Source organism: Hyla sarda, chromosome 9, assembly GCF_029499605.1.
Source record: "Hyla sarda isolate aHylSar1 chromosome 9, aHylSar1.hap1, whole genome shotgun sequence".
Classification (NCBI taxonomy): Eukaryota; Metazoa; Chordata; class Amphibia; order Anura; family Hylidae; genus Hyla; species Hyla sarda.
The window spans coordinates 3,066,249-3,093,251 of NC_079197.1; the positions used below are offsets into that span (position 1 = coordinate 3,066,249).

At 48.6% G+C, this 27,003-nt stretch overlaps 1 protein-coding gene across 9 annotated transcripts in view; it reads right to left on the minus strand.

Moving 5' to 3' along the window:
* Window positions 1-8,103: 8,103 nt before the first annotated feature.
* Window positions 8,104-27,003, minus strand: part of FNBP1 (formin binding protein 1) — a 126,450-nt gene continuing 107,550 nt past the window's right edge. For 3 of the 9 annotated variants that reach the window (XM_056537857.1, XM_056537859.1, XM_056537862.1), the window contains 5 exons: window positions 20,218-20,327; window positions 17,981-18,113; window positions 14,527-14,648; window positions 14,203-14,342; window positions 13,937-14,130 (listed from right to left, as the gene is read on the minus strand). In XM_056537857.1, the coding sequence (XP_056393832.1) occupies window positions 13,952-14,130; window positions 14,203-14,342; window positions 14,527-14,648; window positions 17,981-18,113; window positions 20,218-20,327 (684 nt within the window). In that variant the 3' untranslated portion in view covers window positions 13,937-13,951. Of the gene's footprint in view, window positions 10,299-13,936; window positions 14,131-14,202; window positions 14,343-14,526; window positions 14,649-17,980; window positions 18,114-20,217; window positions 20,346-27,003 lie in introns of those variants that run through there. The other 6 variants (XM_056537855.1, XM_056537861.1, XM_056537860.1 and 3 more) reach the window with 4 other exon arrangements.

The window sequence follows — 27,003 nt, forward strand, 5'->3', positions numbered from 1 at the left end:
ATCTACAGATCCCCATAACAGTGTCACCTACAGATCCCCCATAAGTGTGTCACCTACAGATCCCCCATAAGTGTGTCACCTACAGATCCCCCATAAGTGTGTCACCTACAGATCCCCCATAAGTGTGTCACCTACAGATCCCCCATAACAGTGTCATCTACAGATCCCCATAACAGTGTCATCTACAGATCCCCCATAACAGTGTCATCTACAGATCCCCATAACAGTGTCATCTACAGATCCCCATAACAGTGTCATCTACAGATCCCCCATAACAGTGTCATCTACAGATCCCCATAACAGTGTCATCTACAGATCCCCCATAACAGTGTCATCTACAGATCCCCATAACAGTGTCATCTACAGATCCCCATAACAGTGTCACCTACAGATCCCCCATAACAGTGTCACCTACAGATCCCCATAACAGTGTCATCTACAGATCCCCATAACATAGTCACCTACAGATCCCCATAACAGTGTCACCTACAGATCCCCCATAACAGTGTTATTGTGTGTAGGCAGTGGGTGAAGGTTCGGAGGTCTGTTGGTTTTTTGGTTTGTTACAATGTATCAGTGCAGGTACAATGTAATATTCTGGATCAGTCACAGTTCGGGGGTCACATACATATTTCCGGTTTGTTCTCCTCTTCATGATTTACTCTTGGCTTGATGACGTGACCTCTGACCTCACAGCAGACCCCGACCATGTGATGTGGGATTTAGTATAAAAGTACTGACGTCTGAGATTCGGCTGATAACGTGATCGCAGATCAAACAGAGCGCGGCCGCGGGACAGGAGGAATTGGGCAATCGGCAGGTGACACGGGATCAGGAGTCCACTTTGGACCCACATCCAAACCCTGCACTCTCCAGATCACAGCCACCATCATTATGCCCTCAGGAGCCACCACTCAGCTTAACCGAAACCCTGAATGGCGGATATAGAGGTTATTATAGCTCTGGGCTCCTGGGTTTAAATCCAACCAGGAACAACATCTGCAGGAGCTTCTATGTTCTCCCCGGGTTCTTCCCGTTCTTTAATACTGAACTAATCAGTGGTCTCCAAGCTGTGTGCCTTCAGCTGTTGCCAAAATTATAACTCCCAGCATGTTCGGACAGCCAATGGCTGGGGGTCCACAGTTGGAGACCACTAGTTTTGATTATGAGCCCCAATAGGACAGGGACCAATGTGCAGAGGTGGCTCTACCATTAGGCGAGTTAGGCGGCCACCTAAGGCCTCACAGCCACCCAACTTTCCCTACTGAGCGGCACAATGTACAGATCACTACTCTGCAGGGCAGTTCCGGGACACACTGAACTATAGGCGTGTCTCAGTGATGCGCAGCGCCTCCAATTAAATGCAGCGCTCTGCTGTTTGACAGAGCAATGAACCATTGGCTCCTCCCTCTGTCAATCACTCTTGTGGCCGTCCGCATTATACAGGCAGCCACAAGAGGCGAAGCGTCATCCTTCCTCTACGCTTCAGCATGAGTGACATCACTCTGACACTACCTAAAGGGGGCCGCTATTACTACCACCTAAAGGGGGCCGCTATTACTACCACCTAAAGGGGGCCGCTATCACTACCACTACCTAAAGGAGGCCGCTATTACTACCACCTAAAGGGGGCCGCTATTACTACAACTACCTAAAGGAGGCTGTTATTACTACCACTACCTAAAGGGGGCCGCTATTACTACCACTACCTAAAGGGGGCCGCTATTACTACCACTACCTAAAGGGGGCCGCTATTACTACCACCTAAAGGGGGCCACTATTACTACCACTACCTAAAGGGGGCCGCTATTACTACCACCTAAAGGAGGCCGCTATTACTACCACCTAAAGGGGGCCACTATTACTACCACTACCTAAAGGGGGCCGCTATTACTACCACCTAAAGGGGGCCGCTATTACTACCACCTAAAGGGGGCCGCTATTACTACCACTACCTAAAGGAGGCTGCTATTACTACCACTACGTAAAGGGGGCCGCTAGTACTACCACCTAAAGGGGGCCGCTAGTACTACCACCTAAAGGGGGCCGCTATTACTACAACCTAAAGGGGGCCGCTATCACTACCACTACCTAAAGGCGGCCGCTATTACTACCACCTAAAGGGGGCCGCTATTACTACCACTACCTAAAGGAGGCCGCTATTACTACCACTACCTTAAGGGGGCCGCTAGTACTACCACCTAAAGGGGGCCGCTATTACTACAACCTAAAGGGGGCCGCTATCACTACCACTACCTAAAGGCGGCCGCTATTACTACCACTACCTAAAGGGGGCCGCTGTTACTACCACCTAAAGGGGGCCGCTATTACTACCACTACGTAAAGGGGGCCGCTATTACTACCACTACCTAAAGGAGGCCGCTATTACTACCACTACCTAAAGGAGGCCGCTATTACTACCACTACGTAAAGGGGGCCGCTATTACTACCACTACGTAAAGGGGGCCGCTATTACTACCACTACGTAAAGGAGGCCGCTATTACTACCACTACCTAAAGGGGGCCGCTGTTACTACCACCTAAAGGAGGCCGCTATTACTACCACTACGTAAAGGAGGCTGCTATTACTACCACTACCTAAAGGCGGCCGCTATTACTACCACTACCTAAAGGAGGCTGTTATTACTACCACTACCTTAAGGGGGCCGCTATTACTACCACTACCTTAAGGGGGCCGCTATTACTACCACCTAAAGGGGGCCGCTATTACTACCACCTAAAGGGGGCCGCTATTACTACTACTACTACCTAAAGGGGGCCGCTATTACTACTACTACCTAAAGGGGGCCACTATTACTACCACCTAAAGGGGGCCGCTATTACTACCACCTAAAGGGGGCCGCTATTACTACCAACTTAAAGGGGGCCGCTATAACTACCAACTTAAAGGGGGCCGCTATTACTACGACCTAAAGGGGGCCGCTATTACTACCAACTTAAAGGGGGCCGCTATTACTACCACCTAAAGGGGGCTGCTATTACTACCACCTAAAGGGGGCTGCTATTACTACCACCTAAAAGGGGGCCGCTATTACTACCACCTAAAGGGGGCCGCTATTACTACCAACTTAAAGGGGGCCGCTATTACTACCACCTTAAAGGGGGCCGCTATTACTACCACCTAAAGGGGGCCGCTATTACTACCAACTTAAAGGGGGCCGCTATAACTACCAACTTAAAGGGGGCCGCTATTACTACGACCTAAAGGGGGCTGCTATTACTACCACCTAAAGGGGGCTGCTATTACTACCACCTAAAGGGGGCTGCTATTACTACCACCTAAAAGGGGGCCGCTATTACTACCACCTAAAGGGGGCCGCTATTACTACCACCTTAAAGGGGGCCGCTATAACTACCAACTTAAAGGGGGCCGCTATTACTACGAACTAAAGGGGGCTGCTATTACTACCACCAAAAGGGGGCCGCTATTACTACCACCTTAAAGGGGGCCGCTATAACTACCAACTTAAAGGGGGCCGCTATAACTACCAACTTAAAGGGGGCCGCTATTACTACGAACTAAAGGGGGCTGCTATTACTACCACCTAAAAGGGGGCTGCTATTACTACCACTACATAAAGGGGGCTGATATTACTACCACTACATAAAGGGGGCTGATATTACTACCACCTAAAGGAGGCCACTATTACTACCACTACATAAAGGGGGCCGCTATTACTACCACCCAAAGTACTACCTAAAGGGGCTGCTACTGCTGCTCCTACTATATATAAAGGGTGCTGCAACTTTACCCATGGGAACCTACCTACTGGTAGTAATCCCCACTAATAGGGGACTGCTACTGCCTACAAGGGGACCTACCTATTAGGAGCCTAAAATGTTTCTGTGTAGCAGGTTCTGCGTAGATGAATTGTTAATGGAGGAATTCATCCTGATGGTCTGGGCCAGATGGAGAAGGAAAAGTAAAGTGACCGACTCCGCATGCGAAATCCCACCCGTCACTCACCTCCCTTGTCCGCTGTCCCTTCTGTGTTCCCGCAGCATTGGCGCCTATGCCCCCGCCTCCTAGGATGCTCAAAAATGTAAAGGGCCAGTATGCCCTTAATTATTACTTACACCTGCACCTCAGTTATAAGTTTCTGCACCTCCCATCACTCCTTGCTGGATCTTTGTTTGCCTTGTGCCACTGTGAAAGCATTTTCTGTCTTGCCCTACTGTGTTCTGACCACTGTTCTGTGACCTGACCTTGCTCCTGTGCCGCCTGCCTATTAACCTTCTGCCACATTCCTGACATCGCATCTGTGCTGCTAGTCCTGATCTACTGCTATCCTGACGACGAGTTGCCTGCATCCTCCTGTGCCACGTATCTCCTCAGCAGCCTGTGTGGACGAGTCGTGTCAGGGGTAGCGACCTGGGTGCCGCCTGCCGCAGCAAGACCGTCCCGCTTTGCGGCGGGCTCTGGTGAAAACCAGCCGCACCTTAGACTCCGCTTCCTGACACTGCCCAAGTCATCATCCACACAGGTCCAGCGGATCCAATATACCGTGACTGTTACACTGTATGGCCTGCAGAGTCTGTGTACAGCCGATACCCAAGACTATATGGTATGCAGAGTCTGTGTACAGCCGATATCCAAGAATTTTTATTATCATTATCGAGTTTCACCTAAAGCCTCACAGAGTCTAGAGCCACCTCTGCTAATGTGAGTGATGACCAGCGCTGGCCCTCCACCTCCCCCTCTGTTATAAGCCATGTCAGGAGGGGAAGGGTGACTGTAGGACAGGTGACTATATCTATTGTTCTCTGTTATCAGTCATGTCAGGAGGGGAGGGGTGACTGTAGGACAGGTGAATATAATCTATTGTTCTCTGTTATCAGCCATGTCAGGAGAGGTGACTGTAGGACAGGTGAATATATCTATTGTTCTCTGTTATAAGCCATGTCAGGAGGGGAGAGGTGACTGTAGGACAGGTGAATACAATCTATTGTTCTCTGTTATCAGCCATGTCAGGAGGGGAGAGGTGACTGTAGGACAGGTGAATATAATCTATTGTTCTCTGTTATCAGCCATGTCAGGAGAGGAGAGGTGACTGTAGGACAGGTGAATATATCTATTGTTCTCTGTTATCAGCCATGTCAGGAGGGGAGAGGTGACTGTAGGACAGGTGAATATATCTATTGTTCTCTGTTATCAGCCATGTGAAGAGGGGAGAGGTGACTGTAGGACAGGTGAATATAATCTATTGTTCTCTGGTATCAGCCATGTCAGGAGGGGAGAGGTGACTGTAGGACAGGTGAATACAATCTATTGTTCTCTGTTATCAGCCATGTCAGGAGGGGAGAGGTGACTGTAGGACAGGTGAATACAATCTATTGTTCTCTGTTATCAGTCATGTCAGGAGGGGAGAGGTGACTGTAGGACAGGTGAATATATCTATTGTTCTCTGTTATCAGCCATGTTAGGAGGAGAGAGGCGACTGTAGGACAGGTGAATATAATCTATTCTCTGATGTCACATCCAAGCCTCATGTCAGCAGGTGACATCAGTGGGAATAGTATGAGGAAGTATAAACAGCCTCCCTCCCCACAATGTCACATGTCCGTTCTATTATTTTGGGATGATACTTTGTGTCTTGTTCGTCGCTCTGTCCTAAGTCAAGGTTGCCGCGCTGTTTGTTTGCCATCGCTATCACATGAGGGGGCACAGACGTGGCAGCAGGTTGCGACAGCGCTGGATGACAACCAAGTCCCCACCCTGCCGGCTCCTGGCATCTGCTCGCCCCAATCATGTACAGAACTGCTTCTTAACCTGTGACTTTCCAACTGTGGCAGGACTACAACTCCCAGCATGCCATGACAGCCTTGAGAAGTCCGGACATGCTGGGAGTAGTAGTTTTGCCACAACTTAAGAGAAACATGTTGGAGAGCTGTAGTCACCCTGATGATGTTACCTGCACAGTGATGGCCGAGACGTCTGCTGGGATCCGTAATAATCATCGCACCAAAAACTTTAATCCAAAAAAACGATTGTTAACCCTTCTGGCGCCTACTGTCTCACTCACCTCTTCTAAACCTCTGCTTCCTGTCAGGGAATTGGAACATTCCTGTCTACATCTGCATTCTAAACATATGTAATACTTCTCACAGCTGAAGCTTTGTTACAATGAATCGGTCACCAGCCATCACATGACCTCAATTCACTTCGGCAATTATGGCGCAGCTGTGAAGATCTCGTCTCGCCCCAAATTCTCAGGTGTTGAGGGGCATCGACTAGTTCGGAGTAACGCGGGCCGACAGCTGACACTTCCTATTAACCATTACCCAGCGAATTGATGATATTCGGATAATTGTGAGCGCCGCTCCGGGGGGAGTTTATGTAATGAGGATTATATAGAAACCACCAGGTCTACAGCCGGTGCTTTGTGTCCGTAAATGACCCCCAAAAAACAAAGGGGCTACAATCAGAGAGCAGGGGGTTTCGCACTGCACCCCCCACTGCATGGAATGCTACGTTCTTAGGGCGCGTTCACACTGCGGTTTTGTCTGTTTCACCATTTCAGTCCGTTTAATTTTAATGTATACAATAACCTAGTTAGCGACTGTATACGTCAGCGTTTCCCAACCAGGGTTCCTCCAGCTGTTGCAAAACTACAACTTCCAGCATGCCCGGACAGCCAACGGCATGCTGGGAGTTGTAGTTTTGCACCATCCAGGAGGTCCACAGTTTGTAGACCACTGATCTAGGCTGTCTGGGCATGCTGGGAGTTGTAGTTTTGCACCATCCGGGAGATCCACAGTTTGGAGACCACTGATCTAGGATGTCTGGGCATGCTGGGAGTTGTAGTTTTGCACCATCCAGGAGGTCCACAGTTTGTAGACCACTGATCTAGGCTGTCTGGGCATGCTGGGAGTTGTAGTTTTGCACCATCCGGGAGGTCCACAGTTTGTAGACCACTGATTTATGGCTGTCTGGGCATGCTGGGAGTTGTAGTTTTACAACAAGAGTATACACTAAATTCTGCATGGATTTATTTCTTGATATATATCTTTACAGCAGGCAGAGTATTCATTTTACAGAAAAAAAAAAAAATAAGCTCCAAAGCCTCTGCATTAAAGGGGTTTATCCAGGAAAAAACTCAACTGGCTCCAGAAAGTTAAACAGATTTGTAATTTACTTTCTATTAAAAAATCTTAATCCTTTCGGTACTTATGAGCTGCTAAAGTTTAGTTGTTCTTTTCTGTCTAAGTGCTCTCTGATGACACCTGTCTCGGAAACTGTCCAGAGAAGACGCAAATCCCAATAGCAAACCTCTTCACCTTTGTGCAGTTCCCAAGACAAGCAGAGATGTCAGCAGAGAGCACTGTTGCCAGGCAGAAAAGAACAACTCAACTTCAGCAGCTGATAATTATTGGAAGGATTAAGATTTTTTAATAGAAGTAATTTACAAATCTGTTTAACTTTCTCGAGCCAGTTGATCTAAAAAAAAAAAAAAAAAAAATGTAATTAAAAGTATTTTTTTTCTGGAATACCCCACATAAAAGTCACATGATAATATTGCCAATACCTGCAGCCACCACTAGGGGCACCCCATGGAATCAGGTACGGTTGTGATCCCTGGTCTGCTCACACTCTGGTCACATCCAAAGCTGCAGTGCATTGTGGGAGCAAAACTAACAGGTCACATGATTACTGTGGCTTTTGGACAGAGTTTCCTGACTAGTGTGCGTCCAACTGTTGCAAAACTAAAACTCCCAGCATGCCCGGACCAGTGCTTTCCTAACGCTGGATCTCCCAGCTGTTTCAAAACTACAACTCCCAGCATGCCCAGACAGCATAGACTAGTGCTTTCAAAACTCTGGACCTCCCAGCTGTTGCAAAACTACACCTCCCAGCATGCCCGGACAGCCGTTGGCTGTCCGGGCATGCTGAGAGGTGTAGTTTTGCAACAGCTGGAGGCACCCTGGTTGGGAAACACTACTTTTTGGGGTGGCTGCAGAAGGCGACACACTGTAACAAAGCGAAACAATAGTATCTGCACGACATTATTGGCCATTATCTCCCTTGCAACCAATCAGATTGCGACATGGCTATCGGCGCAGAATAAGAGGCGGGGCCGAGAGTTTCTGGTAGTAGTAGTTTTATTTCCAGCGATACGGCAGTTCTCAGAACTGAATGGCGTACTGTATCATGCGTATGGAAACTTCCTTATTCTCAAAGCTTCTCTGTGCCAGGCAACAGTCGGGGGAGGGGAGGTACAGGTGTCGGGGTACGCGGGGGCGGTGTAGAAACTGAGAACACCCCCTTTTCCTCCCCCCCCAAAACATAGGGGGGCACTCTACATACTGACTAACCGCGGATACCCAATGAAAACGCACAAAACGCAGAGGCCTCTGGGTAATGGCACACTCCTGGCCTCTTATGCCCCGCCTCCTGATCCTCAGGGGCGGTGCTTAATCCTTATTGGCACAGGAACACTGAACATCAGAGTTTTTTTTTGTTTTTTTATACGGTTATGGCACATGGATAATGATGTGGGGGACGGGCGCACGCATTTGGCGCCCGGGGGAAGACGGAGAATAAAATAGATCTATACAGTTTGGCAGTAAATTTCATATATAGAATTTTTTTTTTTATCATTAAAACCTCTAAAAAAACATAAAAAGTGGGAAAAAAAACAAAACAAAAACAAACTTGCAACGTTACAAAGAACAGTGCATTATTAAAGTTTCCGAAAAATACCAACGTAACAGCCGTGGCGAGGAAATCTCCTATTTACATCAGGGGAGGGGGGAGGGGCGCAGTGCACATTGTGGAGGGCGGGGGAGGGGTTAATAAATTCTATTTTTTTTTTTTATACTTTTTACATTCTGTAGATGAGGAAGCAGCTGAGTAAACAGATAATAATTATAATAATTTTCTTTCTTTACGTAGACGAGACACGAGGATATAGCGCTAAAGCGTGGAGACGCCGCCAGTGCTGACAATAATATACTGTCCACCGAGACTAAAATCTACAGAAAGCTCTATAGGTCATTGCCACGTCAAAAAACACGAACAATAGAATAGTCACTCCGTAACAGGAGGGGAGGAGCTCGGGGGCGGAGTTAACGGCGGTTACACCTTTTGCGCTACTTAGCAGATTATGTTAGGGAAGGACCTAAAAAGCAACTTCCTAATATATTGTAATTAACAGATTGGCTCCTGTCAGCCATTGGAGCGATCCAAAGATGGAGGCGCGGGGGTCACATGGGGAGGATCCATTCATGGACTGTATGTACGGCAGCCTGGAGGGGACAAACAGGACTCACATCTGTCAATAAGAACATATTAGGCCATTGATATTTTAGGGGTGTAAGTCCTTTTAAAAAAAAAAAAAACCCGAGCTGCCCCTTTAAGTCAACCGTGGTAACGTCTCCAATGTTCGATCCGGCGCCAAAGGTGACTCAATTCCAAGTGCCGGCTGAGCCGCCATCTTGACCCTGAAGAAGACGGCAGAGGCGGACTAGAAGCAGCAGAAGTCCTTTCTTCACAGATTAGTGGTGATACGAAGGTGCGGATCGGTGGACGCGAGGCTCTGCGGTACCTCGCGCCTCGTCCTCCGGATCTGCGGTTCTCCCCCCACTGGGTGACGTCTGATCGGGTGATCGGGTTATTCGTGTATCGCCTACAATCCAGGCGCGGACGCCATCATCCATAACCTCCAGAAGACACTGAGGCCTTTGTCTTTAGTGAACATGCAGCAGGACCAGGTTAAGAAGAACCCAAAATTATCTGTAAGGGTGGTGCCCCCCCTTAAGAAGGTGCGCAAAGGCAAGGAGACAGGGCGAGCATGCAGGCAGAAAAAAAAGAGTGACCAGGAGTGAGAGGAGGGGCCCCTCCTTAAAGGGGCCACAACCAGACAGGAAGTGAGGAGCAGGAGGGAGGAGCAAAGGAAAGGGAAGAGGAGGGGTTAAGTGAGGAACAAATAAATAAAGCGCGCGTGTCAATACGGTCAGGGCGTCTCTCTCTCTCGCACTGTTAGTTGGTTAAACATGGTGGTAAAGCCTGGAATCTGCTGCTGAGAGAGAACACGGGGGGGAGGGGGTCACTATGGAGGATGCACCAGGATACACTGTAACACTGATAACCACGTCCTCTTACGCTACCGCCGGCCGCTCACAGGTTTCTCGTATGTCGGGGTCGGACGGTGTCTTATGTTTTTTTTGGCTACTCAGTCCGACAGTCAGGTTGATATGGAGGGAGTGAGGGGGGGTCTTATTTTCCTCCTGTATAAAGCTCGCCCCGGGGTCCTTGCATCAGCACCACCTCTACGAATCTACGACAAAACACACATGAAATACGTTAGAGAGCGGCCGAAACCGAGGACATCATCACCGCAGAGTGAACCCCCCCCCCAAAAAAAGATTACTCAATTCTTCAACATTCTCAAAAACTCTGCTTGCTGTCAGCGAATGGAAGAGACTGAAAATCCGTCCTCAGCAGCTGAAGGTTTGTTACAATTGTGTCCAGTTGAGACAATCATTTGGACTCCAGACTGATAGTTTGTTACAATGTGTCAGCACAGGCAATGTATATCAGTCTGAAGTCCAGGTCATTAAAGGGGTACTCCGGTGGAAAACTTTTTTTTTTTTTTTTTTAAATGAACTGGTGCCAGAAAGTTAAACAGATTTGTAAATGACTTCTATTTAAAAATCTTAATCCTTCCAGTACTTATTAGCTGCTGTATTATACAGAGGAAATAATTTTCTTTTTGAATTTCTTTTTTTTCTTGACCACAGTGCTCTCTGCTGACACCTGTTGCCCATGTCAGGAACTGTCCAGAGGAGCATTGGTTTGCTATGGAGATTTTCTCCTGCTCTGGACAGTTCCTGATACGAGCATCAGGTGTCAGCAGAGAGCACTGTAGACAAGAAAAAAAAAAGAAATTCAAAAAGAAAAGAATTTCCTCTGTAGCATTCAGCTGCTAAAAAGTACTGGAAGGATTAAGATTTTTTTTTATAGAAGTCATTTACAAATCTGTTTAACATTCTGGCACCAGTTCATAAAAAAAAAGTTTTCCACCGGAGTACCCCTTTAAACCTCCCAACTACAACTCCCAGCATGCCCTGAAAACCCTTGGCTGATCCTTTAACCTATAAGACCATTTTTTTGATAGTTGTTGCAAAACTACAACTCCCATCATGCCCTGAAAACCTTTTGCTGATCCATTAATGCAGTTTTTCCCAACCAGGGTGCCTCCAGTTGTTGCAAAACTAAAACTCCCAACTGTTGGCCGTCTGGGCATGCTGGGACTTGTAGTTTTGCAAAAGCTGGAGTCACCCAGGTTGGGAAACACTGCTCTGAGGCTAAGGTGTCCAACTTGGGGCTGTCTAGCTGTTGCAAAACTACAACTCCCAGCATGCCGCACAGCAATTGACTGTCCATGCACGGTGGGAGTTGAAGTTTTGCAACAGCTGGAGGTACATTGGATGGGAAAAACTGGATTGAAAGATCTGCAAAAGGTTTTCAGGGCACAACGGGAGTTGTAGTTATTGCAAAACTACAACTCCCAGAATGCCCGAACAGCTGTTGGCCACGGGTTGGACACCTAAGCCTTAGACCAGTGTTTCCCAACCAGGGTGCCTCCAGCTCTTGCAAAATTACAACTACCAGCATGCCCTGAAAAACTTCACAATCATTTAAAAAAGTGTTTCCCAACCAATGAGTCTCCAGCTGTTGCAAAACTACCACTCCCAGCATGCCCGGACAGCCGTTGGCTGTCCGGGCATGCTGGTAGTGGTAGTTTTGCAACAGCTGGAGGGACCCCTGGTTGGGAAACACTGACCCATACTATATACTGCTATATAGTCCAACATGCTGGGAGTTGTAGTTTTGCAACAGCTGGAGCCTCATTGGTTGGGAAACACTATATTATATAAATGTGGCTCTCCCGCTCCTGCAACAAACATAAAAAGCTGCATGATGGGAAATCGATAGTTTGTTACAATGTATCAGTGCAGATAACATTTATCAGTCTAAAGCCTAAGCATTTGACCTCAAACAGGATTGTCTGGGCTGGATTCAACTGTAACAAACCCTCAGCTGTTTGACATCAGGACAGATTTTCAACCTATGGAAGGGAAAACATGAAATGTTCCATTCACTGACAGAAAGCAGAGATACTGAAAAGTAATAAGGCTAGAGGGCACCATCCTGATTATGGGGGAATCCGATCTGTCACCAGCAGAATTGTGAGTGCAGCTCTGGAGGGCGTCACTGACCACGTGAATGTCCCAACATGGCGCTTACAATAATCCGCAGACCAGTATAAAAAATAACGTCATTTATTCTGAGGCGTCGGCTTTAAAAAATAAAATATGAGCCACATTATTACACAGAAGACGGGACCTTAGGGTTACACACACACGGTACCGATCTGCTGGCGACCGCAAACAAACATGGAGGTGAGAGCCACGGCGGGGCGGCCATCATGCTGCAAAGGCTCATGGTACGGCAGTGGTGATTATCCGGGCGGATCCTCTGGACAATCTATGGGATTTCATATACAGTTGGATGGTCCAGAAAAGCTGATACTCCAGGATGGGGCGTCCTGCGCAGGGTTAACAGGATTTACGGACCACATGACTTTACCCCCTTGTTGTCCAACAATGGCGCTGATTGTGCACTAGCACGACTATGGACCGCTACATCTGAGGGCAGAGCTGTGACTGGGCAGTATTAGAGGGTATGTTCTAGGGGAGGAGCTGTGGTAACCTATAGGGGCGGAGCTGTGGTAGGTTATAGGGGCGGAGCTGTGGTACGCTATAGGGGCGGAGCTGTGGTACGCTCTAGGGGCGGAGCTGTGGTAACCTATAGGGGCGGAGCTGTGGTAGGTTATAGGGGCGGAGCTGTGGTACGTTATAGGGGCGGAGCTGTGGTACGTTATAGGGGCGGAGCTGTGGTATGCTCTAGGGGAGGAGCTGTGGTAACCTATAGGGGCGGAGCTGTGGTAGGTTATAGGGGCGGAGCTGTGGTACGCTATAGGGGCGGAGCTGTGGTACGCTCTAGGGGAGGAGCTGTGGTAACCTATAGGGGCGGAGCTGTGGTAACCTATAGGGGAGGAGCTGTGGTAACCTATAGGGGCGGAGCTGTGGTACGCTCTAGGGGAGGAGCTGTGGTAACCTATAGGGGAGGAGCTGTGGTACGCTATAGGGGCGGAGCTGTGGTAACCTATAGGGGCAGAGCTGTGGTAGGCTATAGGGGCGGAGCTGTGGTAGGCTATAGGGGCGGAGCTGTGGTAACCTATAGGGGCGGAGCTGTGGTAGGCTATAGGGACGGAGCTGTGGTAGGCTATAGGGGCGGAGCTGTGGTAACCCATAGGGGTGGAGCTGTGGTAGGCTATAGGGGTGGAGCTGTGGTAGGCTATAGGGGTGGAGCTGTGGTAACCTATAGGGGTGGAGCTGTGGTAACCTATAGGGGTGGAGCTGTGGTAACCTATAGGGGTGGAGCTGTGGCTGTGGTACGCTATAGGGGAGGAGCTGTGGTACGCTATAGGGGAGGAGCTGTGGTACGCTATAGGGGAGGAGCTGTGGTAGGCTATGGGGCGGAGCTGTGGTAGGCTATAGGGGCGGAGCTGTGGTAGGCTATAGGGGCGGAGCTGTGGTAGGCTATAGGGGCGGAGCTGTGGTAGGCTATAGGGGCAGAACTGTAGTACTCTATAGGGGCGGAGCTGTGGTAGGCTATAGGGGCGGAGCTGTGGTAGGCTATAGGGGCGGAGCTGTGGTAGGCTATAGGGGCGGAGCTGTGGTAGGCTATAGGGGCGGAGCTGTGGTAGGCTATAGGGGCGGAGCTGTGGTAGGCTATAGGGGCAGAGCTTTGACTATTATGGGGCAGAATTGGGTCTTAATTTCATCCAATCACAGCTTCTGCTCTGTTCTTCATATACACCCCCCATCACTTTCTCCCCCGCGCAGACACAGGCAGACCAGCTTAGATGTAAGTCTTAGCACCTTTGGCGTTTTTGTCCAAATAAACTTCGATGTAGGACGTGGGGACGTAGCCCTCCTCTTCCTCACTCCTCTGGATTCGCGTCCAGCCGTCGCCCTTGTCTTCCTCTATGACGTTCAGTATTTCTCCCTCTGCTACAGATATGGTTCCTTCATTTTCACCTGAGTGAACAAGACGAGAGTCAGCGCCAAATCCAGAGACCGTGTGATGCACAACACGACAGGAAAACTTACCGTCAAAGGCGTATAAGGCTTTACAGGTTCCTATGGTGGGCAGGGGCTCCTCATCGTCAAAGTCGTCATCGAATTCCGTAGGCGTCACCTTCACCTCTGTCTCCTGGCTCTGATCTTCTGTATAACTCCCATCCGGACTGCTCAAGATACAAAGTAATACAATCACTATAGCGACACACTCAACAGCCACAGGGGGGCGCAATAGCCTGCACAAAGCCTGAAGACTTCACATAAATACAGTAACTGTTCATCCTGAGCCTTCTGTTGCACATTTATAAGGGTTGCCTGATGGGGGTCTCCCCCCTCACATCCAGTATACTGTACCTCTCTCTGTCCTGTGCGCAGTTATTGACTGGTGCAGTGTTCTGTGTTTCGTACAGTGCGCTCTGCCGGCGTGAGTTGTCGTTGCGTGCAGGGAGACGTCCCTCCACCTCTGCTAGCCAGCCCTGAAGAAAGGAGCGGTGTATAGAATTATTACATACAATATGGCGGTGTCAGAACTACTTAATCTTAAAGCCTAATGTCAGGACTGACATTATTTGTGTGAGAGGAGGGGACATGGGGAGCAGTCTGTGAGAGGAGGGGACATGGGGAGCAGTCTGTGAGAGGAGGAGGCATGGGGAGTAGTCTGTGAGAGGAGGGGACATGGGGAGCAGTCTGTGAGAGGAGGGGACATGGGGAGCAGTCTGTGAGAGGAGGGGACATGGGAAGCAGTCTGTGAGAGGAGGAGGCATGGGGAGTAGTCTGTGAGAGGAGGGGACATGGGGAGCAGTCTGTGAGAGGAGGGGACATGGGGAGCAGTCTGTGAGAGGAGGGGACATGGGGAGCAGTCTGTGAGAGGAGGGGACATGGGGAGCAGTCTGTGTGTGAGGAGGGGACATGGGGAGCAGTCTGTGTGAGAGGAGGGGACATGGGGAGCAGTCTGTGTGAGAGGAGGGGACATGGGGAGTAGTCTGTGTGAGAGGAGAGGACATGGGGAGCAGTCTGTGTGAGAGGAGGGGACATGGGGAGTAGTCTGTGTGAGAGGAGGGGACATGGGGAGTAGTCTGTGTGAGAGGAGGGGACATGGGGAGTAGTCTGTGTGAGAGGAGGGGACATGGGGAGTAGTCTGTGTGAGAGGAGGGGACATGGGGAGCAGTCTGTGTGAGAGGAGGGGACATGGGGAGTAGTCTGTGTGAGAGGAGGGGACATGGGGAGCAGTCTGTGTGAGAGGAGGGGACATGGGGAGCAGTCTGTGTGAGAGGAGGGGACATGGGGAGTAGTCTGTGTGAGAGGAGGGGACATGGGGAGTAGTCTGTGTGAGAGGAGGGGACATGGGGAGCAGTCTGTGAGAGGAGGGGACATGGGGAGTAGTCTGTGTGAGAGGAGGGGACATGGGGGAGTAGTCTGTGTGAGAGGAGGGGACATGGGGAGTAGTCTGTGAGATGAGGAGGCATGGGGAGCAGTCTGTGAGAGGAGGAGACATGGGGAGTAGTCTGTGAGAGGAGGAGGCATGGGGAGCAGTCTGTGAGAGGAGGAGACATGGGGAGTAGTCTGTGTGAGAGGAGGAGACATGGGGAGTAGTCTGTGTGAGAGGAGGGGACATGGGGGAGTAGTCTGTGTGAGAGGAGGGGACATGGGGAGTAGTCTGTGAGAGGAGGGGACATGGGGAGCAGTCTGTGTGAGAGGAGGGGACATGGGGGAGTAGTCTGTGTGAGAGGAGGGGACATGGGGGAGTAGTCTGTGTGAGAGGAGGGGACATGGGGAGTAGTCTGTGTGAGAGGAGGGGACATGGGGGAGTAGTCTGTGTGAGAGGAGGGGACATGGGGAGTAGTCTGTGTGAGAGGAGGGGACATGGGGAGCAGTCTGTGTGAGAGGAGGGGACATGGAGAGTAGTCTGTGTGAGAGGAGGGGACATGGAGATTAGTCTGTGTGAGAGGAGGGGACATGGGGAGTAGTCTGTGTGAGAGGAGGGGACATGGGGAGTAGTCTGTGTGAGAGGAGGAGGCATGGGGAGTAGTCTGTGTGAGAGGAGGAGGCATGGGGAGTAGTCTGTGTGAGAGGAGGGGACATGGGGAGTAGTCTGTGTGAGAGGAGGGGACATGGGGAGCAGTCTGTGAGAGGAGGGGACATGGGGAGTAGTCTGTGTGAGAGGAGGGGACATGGGGGAGTAGTCTGTGTGAGAGGAGGGGACATGGGGAGCAGTCTGTGTGAGAGGAGGGGACATGGGGGAGTAGTCTGTGTGAGAGGAGGGGACATGGGGAGCAGTCTGTGAGAGGAGGGGACATGGGGGAGTAGTCTGTGTGAGAGGAGGGGACATGGGGAGCAGTCTGTGTGAGAGGAGGGGACATGGGGGAGTAGTCTGTGTGAGAGGAGGGGACATGGGGAGTAGTCTGTGTGAGAGGAGGGGACATGGGGAGCAGTCTGTGAGAGGAGGGGACATGGGGAGTAGTCTGTGTGAGAGGAGGGGACATGGGGAGCAGTCTGTGAGAGGAGGGGACATGGGGAGTAGTCTGTGTGAGAGGAGGGGACATGGGGGAGTAGTCTGTGTGAGAGGAGGGGACATGGGGAGCAGTCTGTGAGAGGAGGGGACATGGGGAGTAGTCTGTACGAGAGGAGGGGACATGGGGGAGTAGTCTGTGTGAGAGGAGGGGACATGGGGAGTAGTCTGTGAGAGGAGGGGACATGGGGGAGTAGTCTGTGTGAGAGGAGGGGACATGGGGAGTAGTCTGTGTGAGAGGAGGGGACATGGGGAGTAGTCTGTGAGAGGAGGGGACATGGGGGAGTAGTCTGTGTGAGAGGAGGGGACATGGGGAGCAGTCTGTGTGAGAGGAGGGGACATGGGGAGTAGTCTGTGTGAGAGGAGGGGACATGGGGAGTAGTCTGTGTGAGAGGAGGGGACATGGGGGAGTAGTCTGTGTGAGAGGAGGGGACATGGGGAGCAGTCTGTAAGGGGGGACATAGGAAGCAGTTTGTGACAGGAAGGGGAATCGGTAGCAGTCATAGTGACAGTGTGGTGTGGGTAATGGTAGTGGACATGGTGTGGCGGTATTATTAGTTACATTAGTCTTTAGGTATGTGTGTGTGTGTGTGTGTGGGGGGGGGTGCATACACTTTGGGAAGGTAACTACGGGGGGAAGGAAAACAAGCAGTCACACCCGGGCCCTAATGCCTGAGGGGCCCCTAAATTCCTTCTACCACAGAAGATGATACCAGTCCTATGAATGGCACTTGCCCAGTAGGGGGCCCTGTTACAGAGAATCAGTCACACCTCTGGCCTTGATCCCTTCTACCCCTGGAGGTGTTGGCTGAAATGGCTGAAGCCCCCCCCCCCCCCCCCCCCCCCCGTGCTGTCAGGATAATATTTCAGAATTTAGGCCCCAAATAAAGAAGGGAAGTCAGGAATAAATTCCGGAGGAAACATTATTAGGATTCGTATTTTCTTCATGCTCCAGGAATGTAAGGAGGTCAGTGCAATCATTTCTATGAGATGTGAACTACCCCATTCTTACACTAGATGGCGCCTGGAGGAAGAAGGTAGAACCAATAATGAGACAACATGGCCGCCCCCTGCTCAAGACATTCATTCAGAGCTGAGGGGTGACATGATGAGGGTGGGGGTGCAATCGCTTCATCAATAATATGGGGTCATACAGGGGCCAGTCCTGGGGACAGATAATAATTAAAAAGTAAAATATCTATGGATTTGTTATTAGCAGATAGGTGGCGCTGAGGAGACGTTTACTGAACCAACATCCCGATCCTCACCCTGCGGTCTGGTAATGGTCTCTGCGCTCACCTCAAACTTCTGCACCTCAATCCGAAGCTTCTCTATGTTGTTTCCGACCTCTATCAGTTTCTGAGCAACACTGGCGGCATCTCCCATCTGCGGATTCTTCATGTAAACGTCCTTCATCTTCGTCAACGCATCTCTGTAAAAGGTAAACACAGCGATAAGTATATACTGATCCTGAGTTATATACTCCAGAGCTGCACTCACTATTCTGCTGGTGAGATCACTGTGTACATACATTACATTACTTATCCTGTACTGATCCTGAGTTATATACTCCAGAGCTGCACTCACTATTCTGCTGGTGAGATCACTGTGTACATACATTACATTACTTATCCTGTACTGATCCTGAGTTATATCCTGTATTATACTCCAGAGCTGTACTCACTATTCTGCTGGTGGGGTCACTGTGTACATACATTACATTACTGATCCTGTACTGATCCTGAGTTATATCCTGTATTATACTCCAGAGCTGTATTTACTATTCTGCTGGTGAGGTCACTGTGTACATACATTACATTACTTATCCTGTACTGATCCTGAGTTATATCCTGTATTATACTCCAGAGCTGCACTCACTATTCTGCTGGTGAGGTCACTGTGTACATACATTACATTACTGATCCTGTACTGATCCTGAGTTATATCCTGTATTATACTCCAGAGCTGTACTCACTATTCTGCTGGTGAGATCACTGTGTACATACATTACATTACTTATCCTGTACTGATCCTGAGTTATATCCTGTATTATACTCCAGAGCTGTACTCACTATTCTGCTGGTGAGGTCACTGTGTACATACATTACATTACTTATCCTGTACTGATCCTGAGTTATATCCTGTATTATACTCCAGAGCTGTACTCACTATTCTGCTGGTGAGGTCACTGTGTACATACATTACATTACTTATCCTGTACTGATCCTGAGTTATATCCTGTATTATACTCCAGAGCTGTACTCACTATTCTGCTGGTGGGGTCACTGTACATACATTACATTACTTATCCTGTACTGATCCTGAGTTATATCCTGTATTATACCCCAGAGCTGTACTCACTATTCTGCTGGTGAGATCACTGTGTACATACATTACATTACTTATCCTGTACTGATCCTGAGTTATATCCTGTATTATACCCCAGAGCTGTACTCACTATTCTGCTGGTGAGGTCACTGTGTACATACATTACATTACTTATCCTGTACTGATCCTGAGTTATATCCTGTATTATACTCCGGAGCTGTACTCACTATTCTGCTGGTGGGGGTCACTGTACATACATTACATTACTTATCCTGTACTGATCCTGAGTTATATCCTGTATTATACTCCAGAGCTGTACTCACTATTCTGCTGGTGAGATCACTGTGTACATACATTACATTACTTATCCTGTACTGATCCTGAGTTATATCCTGTATTATACTCCAGAGCTGCACTCACTATTCTGCTGGTGAGGTCACTGTGTACATACATTACTTATCCTGTACTGATCCTGAGTTATATCCTGTATTATACTCCAGAGCTGTACTCACTATTCTGCTGGTGAGGTCACTGTGTACATACATTACTTATCCTGTACTGATCCTGAGTTATATCCTATATTATACCCCAGAGCTGTACTCACTATTCTGCTGGTGAGGTCACTGTGTACATACATTACATTACTTATCCTGTACTGATCCTGAGTTATATCCTGTATTATACTCCAGAGCTGTACTCACTATTCTGCTGGTGAGGTCACTGTGTACATACATTACATTACTTATCCTGTACTGATCCTGAGTTATATCCTGTATTATACTCCAGAGCTGTACTCACTATTCTGCTGGTGAGGTCACTGTGTACATACATTACATTACTTATCCTGTACTGATCCTGAGTTATATCCTGTATTATACTCCAGAGCTGTACTCACTATTCTGCTGGTGAGGTCACTGTGTACATACATTACATTACTTATCCTGTACTGATCCTGAGTTATATCCTGTATTATACTCCAGAGCTGTACTCACTATTCTGCTGATGAGGTCACTGTGTACATACATTACATTACTTATCCTGTACTGATCCTGAGTTTTATCCTGTATTATACTCCAGAGCTGTACTCACTATTCTGCTGGTGAGGTCACTGTGTATATACATTACATTACTTATCCTGTACTGATCCTGAGTTATATCCTGTATTATACTCCAGAGCTGCGCTCACTATTCTGCTGTCAGCTGCTTACCTCTGGTCGATCTCTTTCTGCGTCTCCTTGTTCAGCTCATCCACCTTCTGCTGCAGCTTCTTCCTCCTCTGTTCCGGGGGCAGGTTACTGAAGTCCTCTGGTGTCGCCCCCTGGTGGAAGCCAAAACACTGAAAAGTTATGTTTACCATCCGTCCAGGCGGCATGCACTATCTACACCCATGCACCGCATGCAACCACGGCTGGAGGAGAAGGCGCCCACTACAGGTCAGACGTGATATTCACCGTCTACAGATAGAAGGACAGATCTGCTGTGTTCTCTCCCCGACCGCTACTATGGCAACTCTTTTTTTTCAACACTAATTTTCTGATAAATTCCCCTTTTTCATCATATAAACCTAATAAGATCTCCGCTTGCTGTCAGTGAACATTCTGAGATTAAAAACCTGCCATAATACTCACTGCTGAGGGTTTGTTACAATTGCATCCAGTCTGGACTTCAGACTAATATAAGACATTACAATAAAGCAGCATTTTCCAACCAGGATGCCTTCAGCTGTTGAAAAACTACAACTCCCAGCATGCCCGGACAGCCAACGGCTGTCCGGGCATGCTGGGAGTTGTAGTTTTGCAACAGCTGGAGACACCCTGGTTAGGAAAAACTGCACAAAAATGGGTTTTAGGTAAAATATATCGCCAAGGAGACCACACTCTTTAGCTCCCGGAGGATAGTGAAGACAGGATACAATTGTCATACATTTTACCTGCACTGATACATTGTAGCAAACCATCAGCATAAAGACTGTCCATGTGTTTGGTTTACAGCAGGTTTTTCAGACATCTACACTGTAACAAACCCTCAATCCTATTGTGTTACAATGTAGCAGTGCAGGTAAAATTTTACAAAACGCAACTGAGGGTTTGTTACAGTGTAGACGTCTAGGCAACCTGCTGTGAATTAGACACATTAAAGGGGTACTCCCCGGAAAATTATTATTATTATTTTTTTAATCAACTGGTGCCAGAAAGTTAAACAGATTTGTAAGTTACTTCTATTTAAAAATCTTAATCCTTCCAGTACTTATCAGCTGCTGAATGTTCCACAGGAAGTTCTTTTCGAATTTCCTTTCTGTCACGACCGCAGTGCTCTCTGCTGACACCTCTGTCCATTTTAGGAACTGTCCAAAGCAGGAGAGGTTTGCTATGGGAATTTTCTCCTACTATGGACAGTTCCTGACATGGAAAGAGGTGTCAGCAGAGAGCACTGTGGTTGTGACAGAAAGGAAATTTAAAAAGAAAAGAACTTCCTGTGGTACATTCAGCAGCTGATAAGTACTGGAAGGATTAAGATTTTTAAATAGAAGTCATTTACAAATCTGTTTAACTTTCTGGCACCGGTTGATTTAAAAAAAAAAAAAAAAAAAGTTTTTCAGGGGAGTACCCCTTTAATAAACCAGATCATGACTGTTTGCTACAATGTGTTTAAACAGCCGACACATTTCACCTGCACTGATACATTGTAGCAAACCATCAAGATCAGGTCTGTTGATGCGTCCAATTCACAGCAGGTTGCCTAGACGAATACACTGTAACAAACCCTCCGTTGCGTTTTGTTACATTTTACCAGCACTGATACACTGTAACGCAATACAATAGAGGGTTCGTTACAGTGTGTAAGTCTAAAAAACCTGCCAGGAACTAAACTCATCAACAGTCCTTAGCTTGATGGTTTGCTACAATGTATCGGTGCAGGTAAAAATGCATCGGCTGTTTAAAGCTCAGAGAGGATTCTGAAGGGCTGAATGCAACAGTAACAAACCCTCAGCTGTGTTAGATAGATGTAAACTAAAAATTGTTCCAATTCACAGGAAGCAAGCACAGATCTTGGGCTGCAGAACACAATAGATTAATGTTTTCCAAACCAGGGTGCCTCCAGCTGTTGCAAAACTACAACTCCAAGCATGCTGGGAGTTGTAGTTTTGCAACGGCTGGAGGCATTCTGGTTGGAAAACACTAGGATAGATTATCCTTCATTAACACTGATATTTCTATAAATTTTGCTGCGGTGGGTGTCATGGCCGCCGGGCTGCGTACAAGAGTCAGGGTGGGTCCAATTCATCTCCACCTGCAGACGGTGAACGCTGAATATCGCCTTTTCTGTGCAGCCGACGTCACTTCCCATCCGTGTGTGTTTCTAGGTACTGAAGGGGTTAAAGGAGGACTCGGGTGGTAACAGGGTCCTGATTGGCGGGGTCCGGCCGTCCCCATCACGTCACAGGGAATCTGCTGGTGATGATAATTTGCGCGTCTCCGACTCCTGACACTAGGTGGCGCTTTATGTACATTGATCATATATAATGTAAGCGAGCTGCTGCAGTCACGGCTCCTGACACTAGGTGGCGCTTTATGTACATTGATCATATATAATGTAAGCGAGCTGCTGCAGTCTCCGGCTCCTGACACTAGGTGGCGCTCCATGTACATTGATCATATATAATGTAAGCGAGCTGCTGCAGTCACGGCTCCTGACACTAGGTGGCGCTTTATGTACATTGATCATATATAATGTAAGCGAGCTGCTGCAGTCTCCGGCTCCTGACACTAGGTGGCGCTCCATGTACATTGATCATATATAATGTAAGCGAGCTGCTGCAGTCACGGCTCCTGACACTAGGTGGCGCTCCATGTACATTGATAATGTATAATGTAAGCGAGCTGCTGCAGTCATGGCTCCTGACACTAGGTGGCGCTCCATGTACATTGATAATGTATAATGTAAGCGAGCTGCTGCAGTCATGGCTCCTGACACTAGGTGGCGCTCCATGTACATTGATAATGTATAATGTAAGCGAGCTGCTGCAGTCTCCGGCTCCTGACACTAGGCGGCGCTCCATGTACATTGATAATATATAATGTAAGCGAGCTGCTGCAGTCACGGCTCCTGACACTAGGTGGCGCTCCATGTACATTGATAATATATAATGTAAGCGAGCTGCTGCAGTCACGGCTCCTGACACTAGGTGGCGCTCCATGTACATTGATAATGTATAATGTAAGCGAGCTGCTGCAGTCACGGCTCCTGACACTAGGTGGCGCTCCATGTACATTGATCATATATAATGTAAGCGAGCTGCTGCAGTCACCGACTCCTGACACTAGGTGGCGCTCCATGTACATTGATCATATATAATGTAAGCGAGCTGCTGCAGTCTCCGACTCCTGACACTAGGTGGCGCTCCATGTACATTGATAATCTATAATGTAAGCGAGCTGCTGCAGTCACGGCTCCTGACACTAGGTGGCGCTTTATGTACATTGATCATATATAATGTAAGCGAGCTGCTGCAGTCTCCGGCTCCTGACACTAGGTGGCGCTCCATGTACATTGATAATCTATAATGTAAGCGAGCTGCTGCAGTCACGGCTCCTGACACTAGGTGGCGCTCCATGTACATTGATCATATATAATGTAAGCGAGCTGCTGCAGTCTCCGGCTCCTGACACTAGGTGGCGCTTTATGTACATTGATCATATATAATGTAAGCGAGCTGCTGCAGTCACGGCTCCTGACACTAGGTGGCGCTCCATGTACATTGATAATATATAATGTAAGCGAGCTGCTGCAGTCACGGCTCCTGACACTAGGTGGCGCTCCATGTACATTGATCATATATAATGTAAGCGAGCTGCTGCAGTCACGGCTCCTGACACTAGGTGGCGCTCCATGTACATTGATAATGTATAATGTAAGCGAGCTGCTGCAGTCACGGCTCCTGACACTAGGTGGCGCTCCATGTACATTGATAATCTATAATGTAAGCGAGCTGCTGCAGTCACGGCTCCTGACACTAGGTGGCGCTCCATGTACATTGATAATATATAATGTAAGCGAGCTGCTGCAGTCACGGCTCCTGACACTAGGTGGCGCTCCATGTACATTGATCATATATAATGTAAGCGAGCTGCTGCAGTCACGGCTCCTGACACTAGGTGGCGCTCCATGTACATTGATAATGTATAATGTAAGCGAGCTGCTGCAGTCTCTGGCTCCTGACACTAGGTGGCGCTCCATGTACATTGATAATGTATAATGTAAGCGAGCTGCTGCAGTCACGGCTCCTGACACTAGGTGGCGCTTTATGTACATTGATAATGTATAATGTAAGCGAGCTGCTGCAGTCACCGGCTCCTGACACTAGGTGGCGCTCCATGTACATTGATCATATATAATGTAAGCGAGCTGCTGCAGTCTCCGACTCCTGACACTAGGTGGCGCTCCATGTACATTGATAATGTATAATGTAAGCGAGCTGCTGCAGTCACCGGCTCCTGACACTAGGTGGCGCTTTATGTACATTGATAATGTATAATGTAAGCGAGCTGCTGCAGTCACCGGCTCCTGACACTAGGTGGCGCTCCATGTACATTGATAATGTATAATGTAAGCGAGCTGCTGCAGTCACGGCTCCTGACACTAGGTGGCGCTCCTTGTACATTGATAATGTATAATGTAAGCAAGCTGCTGCAGTCACGGCTCCTGACACTAGGTGGCGCTCCTTGTACATTGATAATGTATAATGTAAGCGAGCTGCTGCAGTCACGGCTCCTGACACTAGGTGGCGCTCCTTGTACATTGATAATGTATAATGTAAGCAAGCTGCTGCAGTCACGGCTCCTGACACTAGGTGGCGCTCCTTGTACATTGATAATGTATAATGTAAGCGAGCTGCTGCAGTCACGGCTCCTGACACTAGGTGGCGCTCCTTGTACATTGATAATGTATAATGTAAGCGAGCTGCTGCAGTCACGGCTCCTGACACTAGGTGGCGCTCCTTGTACATTGATAATGTATAATGTAAGCAAGCTGCTGCAGTCACGGCTCCTGACACTAGGTGGCGCTCCCACCTCACCGCTCGTGTGACTGCATCTATCCCAGACACAAAGCATAGTGGAGAACAATGGCTTTGTCTTCTCCTGCGGCTCCTGTGCCCCTTACATTCCTAGACGCCCCCCTCTGCTCTATCCTAATACTCTGCCCGTATCTGTGCCCGGCAGAGAACCACATTCCTACCACCCCCCCTGCAGTGACACGGGGCAGAGCAACCACTGCAAAAACATGGCCGACGCGACTAGTAACGGGGCCACAAGTGTCACTTAAAGACATTATAAATATTTGTGAAGTGACCTGTAGGGGGCGAAGTTTGTCACCCAGAAACACATTGTTACATGTTACATCCTTATGGGGTTTGTTGGTAGAGCAGTGTTTCCCAACCAGGGTGACTCCAGCTGTTGCAAAACTACAACACCCAGCATGCCCGGACAGGAAACAGCTACAGCTGGAGGGACACCAGGAGTGGCTGCGAGGGTTAGTGTTCTGTCTCTGCATACTTCTAATACACGTTATGCTGTAAATTCTCTAAAACAGTCAAGACCTCTGCTTGCTGTCAGTGAATGGGAACAATCTTATTCCATCTAAGGGTTTGTTACAGTTCTATTCAGTCTAAGGCAGTGTTTTCCAACCAGGGTGCCTCCAGCTGTTGCAAAACTACAACTCCCAGCATGCCCAGACAGCCGTTGGAGGCACCCTGGTTGGGAAACACCGGTCTAAGCAATCCTCAGTGGACTCCAGACTGATACATTGTAACAAACTATCATGCAAGTGGTTTGTGCTTTACCTCATATTGAAACGAAACCCTCAGCTGTGAGAAAGTATGAGGTGAAAACGTGATTTCAGCCTTGAGAGTTTCCATTCACTGACAGTACGCAGAGATCTTGACACAGGTAAGGAATGGAGACTTCTCTTTAGTTTTTTACATAGGAGTTCACATCCAGAGCTGCATTCACGATTCTGCAGTCAGGTTTAGGGTCTATACAAAGCGGTCGTCCTCCTTAACCTGTGGACCTCCAACTGTTGCAAAACTACAACTCCCAGCATTCCCAGACAGCCAACATCTGTCCGGGCAAGCTGGGAGTTGTAGTTTTGTAACCTGGATAAATAAATATTGCTGTAGCTTTGCAACGTGGATAAGTCTGTGTGTTACGTGTTAGGGGGGGTCACACTTGGTGGACCACACAATGTTGAGTTCAGTGGATTATTTCAATAAGTAGCTCAATTTGGGGGGCACCGGTCACATGACATCATTACACACAATGTGGGGTCACTCGGGGGGACACACAGGAAACACATGCAAACCTATGAACGAGGTGAAGGAGAGGAGCGTCACCAGAGGCACTAACAGGTCACAGGAGGAACCACAAGTACCAGCAAGTCTTGCAGATTTAGAAGTTCTAAAGGGTAGGAGGGTCTCTTAAAGGGGTACTCCAACACGTAATAACTTATAAGGGGATAGGAGTCTGATTATGGGGGGTCCGACCTCACGATCTCCAGAACAGGGTCCCGGTTCTTCCATGGAACAGTGGGATCGGCGCGTGTTCCATGCATAGTCTATGGGAGAACTCTACTTGTTATCTCCAGAGTTCCCAGAGACAATGCACAGAGGGTGTGATGATACCACCGTTACAGGGGGAGCCGGGACCCCATTCTGGAGATAAACGGGGTCCCAGGGATATGTCTTTAAGTGCTGGGATACCCCTTTAAAGTGCCCCCCAAAGTTTCCATCTACATAGAATGTTCAGGATATTTGTCAATACTTTACTTCCCTTGTGATTAGTGAAATCTTCACCACTTTCATCCAGAGCTGCGCTCTCACTTCTGCTGTTTGCAGGACCTCAGTACATTGCACGCTCTGCTGCACTGCACTATGGGAAATGTAATGTTCAAGTGCAACACTATACACCAGTGGTTCCCGATCTGCGGCTGTTGCAAAA